The 10,652-nt window shown below is 41.3% G+C and overlaps 1 protein-coding gene across 1 annotated transcript in view; it reads left to right on the forward strand.

Moving 5' to 3' along the window:
- The window catches only part of UIMC1 (ubiquitin interaction motif containing 1), a 130,191-nt gene extending 124,339 nt beyond the window's left edge, over positions 1-5,852 (forward strand). Inside the window, exons 12-15 of the mRNA XM_080803896.1 lie at positions 1,915-2,086; positions 3,589-3,652; positions 4,640-4,682; positions 5,231-5,852. Of these exons, the coding sequence (XP_080660022.1) occupies positions 1,915-2,086; positions 3,589-3,652; positions 4,640-4,682; positions 5,231-5,441 (490 nt within the window). The 3' untranslated portion in view covers positions 5,442-5,852. The remainder of the gene's footprint in view (positions 1-1,914; positions 2,087-3,588; positions 3,653-4,639; positions 4,683-5,230) is intronic.
- The last annotated feature ends 4,800 nt before the right edge of the window (positions 5,853-10,652 follow it).

A 10,652-nucleotide genomic window follows, 5' to 3' on the forward strand; every position in this document is an offset into this window, starting at 1 on the left:
CATTCTACGGGACGATTGGGTATAAGTGACACCTCCTGAAAGTAAAGACATTACCAACAATACATTATAGCAGTAGTCATTAGGCAGAAATGTTTATCTTTGAAATATAGATTTTTTATTTTTTTAAACCATTTTTTTTAAGATTTTATTTATTTATTTGACAGACAGAGGTCACAAGTAGGCAGAGAGGCAGGCAGAGAGAGAGGGAGAAGCAGGCTCCCCGCTGAGCAGAGAGCCCGATGCGGGGCTCGATCCCAGGACCCTGAGATCATGACCTGAGCCGAAGGCAGAGGCTTTAACCCACTGAGCCACCCAGGCGCCCCTGAAATATAGATTTTTAAACCTGAAATTTCAGGGCTGCTTTCCCTAATTCAGTTGAGCAGAGCTGATGATTACTTGTTCCTTTTGGAATCCTGTCATGTGGACATTCCTCTAGGACTATATTCATCCCACCATATTGCAGTAATTTTTTTTTTCTTTTTTGATATTTCATTCTTCCTGGATAGGCTATGAATTATTTGAAGGCATATACTTGCTTCATTCATGTTTATATCCTCAGCATCTAATAAAATGCATCCGAGACAGCAGTTAACAGTAATAGCTGTTTGTCTAACACCTAATATTATGTACCAGTCACTGTGCTAAGTGTTTGAATTACTTCGTAGTTCTCACAATAGCTGATAAGATAGTTTTTCTTTCTTTCTTTTTTTTTAAATAGATAAAGAAATTGGAGGGAAATTATAAGTAACTGGTTAAGATCATGTGGCCAGAACTGGCAAAGCCCACATGACTCAAAAACTTAAGCTTCTTGCACAGTGCTGCTGTCTTTCATATAGTAGGGGGTTAATATATGATTTTTGCATTAATTCACAAGTTTTTAAAGGTACACTGGCCTAGCTTTTCTCATAAGGCAATTTTTTGCTCCTATTTTTAAAGACCTCCAGAGTAAGTTTCCTTAGAGCTAATTCAGATCACTCTTGCTGTATAGTAACTGACTAGTAAAGGCCAGAAAGAGTCTAAAATAGCAAGCTTTGGAAAGTTGCCTTTAGCTTCTTAAAACTAAGATCTTAAGAATCAAGCAGACCTGGCTTCTGATATTTATTAGCCAATAAGACCTTGGGGAGAAAAGTACCTTCTTAATAGGGCAAAAGAATTAATTGAGAAATTGTGTTTAAAGGGCATTATACCAATTCTTCGCTACAGAAAAAATAGTTAATGATCGTTCATTTCCTTCCTTTGTCCCCAGTGATTCCATTTTCACTGATGCCCAGTAAACCTTACTCCAAGGACACAGTTTCCTCTCTTTCTACAGATTATACTGTTATAAAAAGATAAGAATAGCTGTGTATATGAAGTTACACAAAAGACTCTAGCAGAACTACATGGTTTTGGTAACTTCCTAGTTGATGTTGCAGGTTGTAGAATTAGGGAAGTCAGCATACAGACTTGATTTACTAATCAGACAAGTTCATCCACCCTGGTAAAAATGTCATCTTGATTTAATGCACTTGGTGTTCCTTTTTCTGTCTAAATCTTAACTTCCCTTTGAAAAAACTATTACAGTTAATTTCAGAAGAGTTTGACAGAATATTTTATGTCTGAAGAGCAATCAGCATTGTTTGAGATAGTTAGAAGAACTGATTTCATTACCATCCCACTGCTGCGACAGCAGGGTACAGAGAAACAGCCAGGGAAAACCGCTAATCACTCAGTCCTTTTGATTGGCGTTGGGTTAGTTTTATTGGTGATCCTGCTGAGCGAATCTGCATTGGTTGACATGTCTCCTCCACAGAATAACGCAAAAACACAATTGAGACAGAATAACATAAAAACACAATTTAAGACTTATCCAGGAGCCCAGAGGCAAAAACAAATCTTAAAACTGCTTTTTTCCCCTTTCTTCTGATTGGCTAGGAATGAGAAGTGTTATCTCTGTAAATCCCTGGTCCCATTCAGAGAGTACCAGAGTCATGTGGACTCCTGTCTCCAGCTTGCAAGGGGTGACCAAGGAAGTGAGCCTGAGGAGAGTGGGAAGGTATGCTCAGTTATGGAGGAGAAGCAGCAGCAGCGGATGAGGAATCCAAAGGTGTGTATAGAATGCTTTAGGAAATTCTCCAAAGTTCTGTTCTATGCTTTTTCCCCTTCCTCCTCCCTTTTCTGTGTATCTAGAAATAAGATTTTGTTTTAAAATTATATTTTCTTTTAATTAAAAAGTAATATATGCTCACTGTAGGAAATATAGGAAGTTAAAAAAAAAAAGCAAGAGTCAGGGGAAATTAACACCCACAATTGAGCTACTTAGAGATAACTGTTAGTATTTTGGCCTATTTTCTTTTTTTTTCTATGCATTTTTAATGTAGTTGAGACCATATGTGATATATATGTGTGTATACGTGTGTGTGTGTGTGTGTGTGTGTGTATAAACTTTATAGCATAAATACATTCCTGGGTTTCTTTTCTTTTCTTTTTTTTTTAAAGATTTTATTTATTTGACAGAGAGCACAAGTAGGCAGAGTGGCAGGCAAAGGGAGATTGAGAAGCAGGCTCTCTGCCAAGCAGGGAGCCTGATGTGGGGCTCAGTCCCAGGACCCTGGGATCATGACCTGAGCCAAAGGCAGCCACTTAACCTACTGAGCCACCGAAGTGCCCCACTGGGTTTATTTTCAAACTGTTTTTAAAAATTACTGTTAATGTTTATATTGCTTAACCATTCTTTTATTATTGGACATTCAGGTTCTTTCTAATTCTTTGTATTATAAGATTGTATTTGAACCATTAATCTGTGTACCACTGACTATTTCTTAGATTTCCTAAAGTGGAACTCTTATAAACATTTTAAAATCTGTTGAAGTGTACCACCAAATTCCTTTCCAGAAAGGATATCCAGTCATACCCCCACTGCCAGGAACATATTTGAGATCAACTCTATTTAGCACCTTGTGTGCCTGGTCTTAGGAAGCTGTGAGGTCTGGCCCCTGGTCACTGGGAAGATGAATGTGCTTTCTGGGCTCTGCAATAAGAGAGGAAGAGCAAGTCTTGGCTCAAAGGTCGGAGATGAAGCAGCAGCTCCATATGCTAGGCTTACTCACTTAGCAATCACTGCACACTAAGATGGTAAGCCATGATCTGTCATGACAAAAGAAAGGGACCCTGGTATGAATGGGGTGATTTTGTGGTAGTGACTGGGAGTTGTGGCTTATAGGTAAGTGCCTGTATCATAGAGCCAGTTGGCTCTTCTGGCATCACTACTTCGAGAAGCTACCCTGAAACTGTTATTTTCTATTTTAAAATCTCTCCAAATCTATCATAGGTCAATGGTTACCGTTCTTTATATCTTTGTGGAATAATTTGCCTTGACTCTGGTTATCCATTCTTGAATAATATTCTTGGCATGAAGATGTATTCTGTTCATCATCATAGTTTGTGTTTTTACTTGTATACCCTCATTTATTAGAAAGCAAAAGACTTTCCTAGAGCTATGTCGTACATTCCTTCTCTCCTGGAGATAGGTGTGATCTGGGCTAAGAAAGTTGTATTTTAGATTCTCTGCCATGAGATAATCCTTTGATCTGTTTTTCTCTGTCATAGGAAAAAAATCGCAGTGAAGGCCGGCTCCTCAGTCTCTTGGAACAGTCTGAGCACAGGACTGCAGGTGAAGACCCCAGAACCAGTTTTCTGGGCTTATGTCATAGGCCTTCCAGTAAAAATAGCTACTGCCAACTAACTATTTGTTGGAGTTATGTGGATGTACATTTGACTCATTAGCCAGACTTTGAGACTCACTTTAGGTTCCCTTAACTAAGGAACAGGACTTCCTGTTAAGGGAAAAAAAATTTCCAAATCAACAGGGGAATGACACAGCCCCAGATACCTTCCAAAGGAACATGCTTGGGAAACCAGACGTGCAGATATTTCTGCCTTCTCCTAATGTTTTGTGCATCATTTGTTACTTGTCCCAACCTGCATTCCAGAGGGATTGTAGGAAGTAACTTTGTCTCTTTGTGCCTGGTATTTAGGGAGCAGTAGAGTGGATTGGTTATGAGCATTGCATAAAGTTAGCAATACCAACTTCATAGATTTTAAGGATTATATCTAGTAAAGTCCCAAACATACTCCCTGGCATAAGTAGGCTCTTGATAAATGTTAGCTGCTATTATTACTGTTGTTATTAGTTGCTGTTGTTAAATTTCACTAGATGCAGATGGAAGAGGAGCTTTTGCTTAAGCCTGGTGAGATTGCTTACCTTCTCATTCTAACAGTTCATTCCCACTAAGCAAATCTTTTGCTTTCTGATGACTATAAAAAGGCAGTCTCTCCAAGCCCTATCGCCTGCTGCTTCTAGATCAGCATGTTGTGAATCTCTGCAGGTGGCAGATTTCTCTTGGCAACTCCTTGTTCCTCAAGTCCAGATTTGAAGTAGATTATTCAGAGGTCGTTCATTCAAAAGTGTTCACCTTGATACTTTTGCAGCTGAGCCTGTTGGATGCTAATACTCATATTTTATGGGTTTGGGGATGGGGATCTGAGCTACTTATTTAAGACTGATGAAAAACGGTGCCCAGAACACAGAAAGCACATGAGCAGTGAGAAGTGGTATGATTACAACACTATTAACATTATTACTTTTTCTCTCTTATAGATGCAGAAATAAAGACCAAGTCTTCAGAGACAGCAGGCTTCAGGTGAATTGGGGTATACACTGAAGTATGGCTGTCAGTAGTTCTAGAAAAGTACAGGCCTTGTCCTGGGTTCTGTGTATAGTGTGATATTCAAACTATTGAAGGTAGAAATCACCATGGAACTGTGTGACCTCTGTGTGTGCTACCCTCCCCCCATATCTAGGCTAAGAATTGGATGGCTAGTTCAGTTTCATGGCATTAAAACAGGCAAGCAGAAGCTATGATTTATTCTTCCCTCCTAACCCTGGTCTTCTGACCTAGATTTCAAGATGTTTGGGAATTTGGTAAAAAAATAATTAAAAAAAAAAAAGTTTGGGAATTTGGGTCTGACTTCTCATTCTCTCAGTATCTCACTGTGTGACTTTGGGTATACGATTTACCCAGTGTCCTTATTTGTGAAAGGGGAATGATAATACTTACCTGGTTGGATTATTACAAAGATTATATGAACTAATAATGTATGTAGAAGCCTCTGGTATAATGCATGACACATACTTAGTGCTTATTAGTAGGTGTATATTGAATTCTGAATTTTTCCTCCTTCTCTTTAGGGTGCCCTCACCAAGGATGGAAGAGGCAGGCTGCAGCAAAGAGATGCAGAGTTCCCTTGCACATCTCGACTTAAATGAGTCTCCCATCAAGTCTTTTGTTTCCATTTCAGAAGCCACAGATTGCTTAGTGGACTTTAAAAAGCAACTTACCGTCCGGCCAGGTAGCCGGACACGGACCAAAGCAGGCAGAGGAAGAAGGAGAAAATCCTGAATTTCTAGGGTCCAGACATTGACAAAACCATTAGCAGTAGGGGTGGGCCATGGTCATTAAGTTTTAGTGGCCCCTGTTTCATTGTTGAGCAAGTTTTGGCCCTGCAGTTTTCACCACCAGCATCCACTCAGCATTCTTGTTTTGATGTTTTCTATAAGCTATACAGATGATTGTGTATAGTATTCTGTTTTATAACAGTCTGGATTCACTTATAGTTAAAAGAAAATTTAAATATATTTATGTTTGTATGAAATCTTATTTCAATAAGATGGAGATCTTCCTTTTTTCCCCTCTGTGTTGCAGGTTTTGGGGTGGGAATATTTAAATTGTGGAGCTAAATTACATGTTTCCAAATTAATGCCATTACTGGTCTTTGACATACTGCCTAAATTCACTGAATGTATAGTGCACATTTCTGAGCACTGTGTGGTTACTCGCTTGACCTTTTCTGACATCACTGTGGAAAGTGCCAAGGCATCAAATCCTACTTCTTATTTTGCTATCCCTACCATTCAGCAGCCTGTTACTTCATCTTGCTGCTTCACTTAGTTAAGAATTCTCAGCCAGAGCATAGGACCTTCGAGGGGTATCTCCTGCCATTCTTACCAGGAATTTGTAAGTGAATGTTCTATTACTAATTCCTGTGCAATTATTTTTCTTCCTAGATTAACCAGTGGGGATACCAGGCATATTCATCTATTAAAGCCAAGATTAGTTCTCTTGCAGTCAAAGGTCATAGCAGCACCAGGAAATAACATCTCTATTTCAGTATGTTACTGGTAGAGGAGTGCACATATGCAACCACATTGCCCAGGAGCTTTCAGTGCAAAACAAGATGTGGTCTGTCTGCAGTGTACTTGCAGACTTCAAAGATGAGAGGATGTCGAACAGCAGAAGCAACTACCTGAGGGAAATGACCAAACAAGGACGTTAAGAAAGCTAGCTTTGGCCCAAGCTGATTTGAAGATGTAATAAAAGTCTGTGGGAGGTGGCTGCTGACCAGGAAAGGATAAGGATAGGGACCTGGGACAGGATAAATAGGGATATCACTCAGACTCTACTAACTTCTGATTCATCAAATTAAAAGTTACCTTTTTCTTGATTTTAAGGTGAAAATGAGATAGGTATTAGACTGGAGGAGGGGCTTCAGAGAGATAGCTAAGATGGAAAGCACCAAAAGGTCCTTTAAGATACTTTTTTTTTTTAAGATTTTATTTATTTATTTGAGAGAGTGACAGAGATAGAGCATGAGCAGGGAGGGGAGGGAGAAGCAGGCTCTCTGCTGAGCAGGGAGCCCGATTCCCCAGGATCATGACCCAAGCTGAAGGCAGACGCTTAACCAACTGAGCCACCCAGATGCCCCTAAGATACTTTTCTTGCCTATGCCATTGCACGCAAGCTTTTTGAGTTAAAAGAAGGCAAGATGGCAGGCTCCTGATTTCTTCCATGTTTCGGTGTTGGATGACACTGACATTGTGGCCAGCATCACATAAAGAACAGGTGGTTTTTTTTGTTTTTTTTTTTTTGTTTTTTTTTTTTTTGAGGAAAAATGGTTTGGGTAATGTATGTACTTATATTTAATCCTCACAGCAACCCTGTGAGGTAGGTAGTATCCTAATTTTCAGGTGAGGAAACAAAGGCTCAGGGGAATAAATAAAGCCACTTTTGGCCCATGGCAATGAGATCACAGTGCCCCTCATATTCAGTCCTAAAGAAAATGCTTTATTTTGGCTCTAGTATTGATTATTTCCTGCTAACAAAAAGTAGTTTATTAGTTCTGTCCCATCAACTTAATTCTCACTAGTCTCTCTCATTAAATGGCAATTTATTGGAGGTAGAACATTATAAATGGGATAGTATGTTTATCTCTTTGCCTGAAGAGAAGAGAAGAGAAGGAAAAGGCTGATTCTAGAAAGTGCATTTTTTAGCTTATAATTGGGCAGTCTCTCTAGAACATGGCTTTGATAAAGGCTGTTTGTTTTGTTCTCCGTGTGCCTGTGGTCCTGTGGGAGGGGCAATAGTGAGACAATGAAGAGACAAAAAGTCAGCGGAAAGAGTATCATGTCAGCCTGAGACTGAAATCCTGCTTCTGACATGGGTTAATCCCTCCGAGACTTAGTTTCCTTGTCCGTAAAATGGGGAAATCATACTTACAGGGTTCTAAGGAGTAAGCTAATGGGTATAAAGGCACAGTATCTGTCACATGAAGAAGATGATGAGTAAGTGGCAGCAGTTACGAATTTGATGCTAGTTTTGTATTCATAAGTAGTGTTTGGGTGAGGGATAAAAAAGCCAGAAAGAGATGGGGAGCAGATGCAAGAGGAGACCGTTCTTAGAGGAGTGAGCCTTTGACTGCATTAGCTTCATCGACTACCAGCCTTCCACAACAAGTTTGGGTCCCTGGGCATTTAGAGCTCACCTAGGACCCTTAGATTTGGGGTTGTTTTGTTGTGTTTTGTTTTTGCTTCTTCTGAAAGATGGGAAGCAGTTCTGCTGGTGTTGCCAACTCTTGAAGAGCTGGAAATCTCCATGAACTTCACAAGCTATTACCATAAATTGGGAAAGAGAAGAGTTCTCTGTGTTAGGCATCGTGGTTGTGTAATTTCCTTTCATCCTTACAACAGCTTTCCAGCAGAGGCTGTGGCTTGCGCATTTCCCCTGGGTACTCACCATTCTATTACATACCCACAATGTCCTATTGCAAGAACTTGCAGCTCTCTGCCTTAGCACATCTCTAGACTTGTGTGTCGTGCAGGCAGGGAGTGCCAGGACTGAGGCCCCTGAGGTAGTCCTCAGCCAGTGAAAAATGGAAGTTGGGGTGTAAATATTTGAGCCTCCTTACCTCTTAGGTGGGTGCATTCTCCACCAGAATTCTGAGAGTTCCTCTGTGGGATTGAACCTCAGTAGCTCCCAGCAGCAACTTAATTAATATGCACTATTGTTTTTTTTCCTTCCTACCTCACTTCCAGGTCCCCTGTCAGTACTTTCTAAATGCAGGTTGGGACTAGGGTGAGGGGCCTTCAGTCTAGGGTACTTAAGGGCAGAGTGGGTACTTAACGTGAAGGTAAGAAGGCCTCTTTATATTTTATAGCTAGGCACTTCACATGCATCACCCTAATCCTAGCCCTGGCCGATTGCTTCCCGGTTAAGGTATTTGCATGCAAATTAGGTCTGCCTCCAGGGAAACCCAAACTAAGACAAATCCTATGGAGAAATTAGTCTCTATGTTTTATGCTTGGAAAACTCTTGAGACCCCGAGACGTGAATAGATTTGCCTAAAGTCATACAGCTGGTAAATGGGATGGGATTTGAACCTAGGTGTGCTTGATACTAGAGCTGATGCTCTGTGTACCTCACTACTCACTACCTCTTACCTCCCACTTGAGTCCCAAAACTCAGTGGAAACTGTAAGTTTGGATGGGCTCATTCTCTCTGCTCAAAGCACAGCAGCTTTGACCCTAAGTTGATTTAATAGATAGAAATTGGGCTGAAGGGAAGGCAGGTAGTAGGTGGATGGTAGTACCAGTGGGAAGATAGAAGAATGTACAAACCCAGAGTGGGAAGGTTGCTGAAGCCATATGCACCAGGAAGGCAGAAAGAGTTTACGTATTTCTTCTCAGTTACAAAAGCCTTGGACTATTATTGAATTTGTGGTTCTTCATTTTAACAAAAATTAAACTGATACCTGTTACGTGTCAGGTCTGGATCGTGGGCCCTGGAGCTCCAAAGATGAACAAGAAACATTCTCTGGGAGCCCACGGTATAATGGGGGAAGACAAACACATAAACAGATGTTTGTTTGTTTGTTTTTCTAATTACACCCAGCACAGAGCCCAATGCAAGGCTTGAACTCAGGACCCTGAGATAAGACCTGAACTGAGATCAAGAGTCAGATGCTCAACTGAGCCACCCAGGTGCCCCTAAACAGATAATTTTAATAGACTGTTGTCAATGCAATGATGTAAGCTAATCCAAGACGCTGGGATCAATAGACCACACTCAGCCAGGGTCAGGGCCAAGAGGAACTCATCAGGGAAGGCTCCACAGCATTGGCAGTGATTGAAGTCTACTTTAAAGGGTAAGGAAAAACTAGGTGAAAAGGCTGGAGAGGACAAAGAGGGGGGTGGCTATTCCAGATAAATAAGCATGAACAGAGACTTACAGTAAGCAGCTTGACGGGTGTAGAAGATCTGCAAGGCATACCTGGGGTAAAAGGGTGTACAAGGAATGGTGGGGAACTTATTGAGGGCTTGTGTCAGTTGTGAGAATCAAGCCTGTGAATAGCACAGAGGAGGGAGAGCCTGGCTCCTAGCCCAACCCTGGCTGCAACCCACCTTTCCCTGACCACCAGTTCCCATTCCTTAGTTCCTTCTGGACAGCTGGAGATTGGTACTAAGGGGCTATGAAGGAGGCTTGTCAGGGTTTGTCCTTCTCCTTGTTGGTCAGTGCCATCTGGCGTCTGAAGTGAACTGTTGACCACTACTACACCTCTGCTACAGCCAGGGTTGTCACAGCTGCTCACAGAATTTAAGCCCAAGGCACTTCCACCCTCCATAGGCGCTGACACAGACCTTCCCTGACACTCTACCTAGGGACCCCTCTCCTGGGGAAATAGATACAGGACTTCCAGAAACATGGTTTAAAAAACCCTGGCATTACTTGTCAGGAACATATCCTTACTCTGGCCCAAAAGACTGTGGACTCTCACTGTCAGCATGAATCACATTCAGTTCCATATTCTTTCCCAACTAGACAGAGCTGAGAGAGACTAGAGCCCCAGGCGAGGCAGGATGTTATGGGTGTCCTCCCTACACTCACCACCAATTTCCCTGTCTTTCAGAGCCTATATGTCTGATTGGTACCCAGTGAAATGTGCAACAGGTTTGATAATCTGGCATGTTTCTAGGCCAGTCATGCCAAAACTAATACAAGAGCCACTGTCCCTGGTCTCCATCCTGGTGTCATATGGAGGCCATGTTCTGTCTGTAGACAATGGTAGGGTTAACTGCTAATGAGGTAGCCCAAATTTTAAAATACCTGCTCACCAATTTCCCAGAAATGAAAATTAATACAGTATGTCATCTCCTATCATGGTGGGTATCTTAGTCTGTACAGACTTCTATAACAAAATACCACAGATTGAATAGTTTATAAACAACGGAAATTTCTCACAGTCTGGATGCTGGAAGACTCAGATCCAGGTGCCAGCAT

This window comes from Martes martes, assembly GCF_963455335.1.
Source record: "Martes martes genome assembly, chromosome: 5".
In the NCBI taxonomy this organism is placed as follows: domain Eukaryota; kingdom Metazoa; phylum Chordata; class Mammalia; order Carnivora; family Mustelidae; genus Martes; species Martes martes.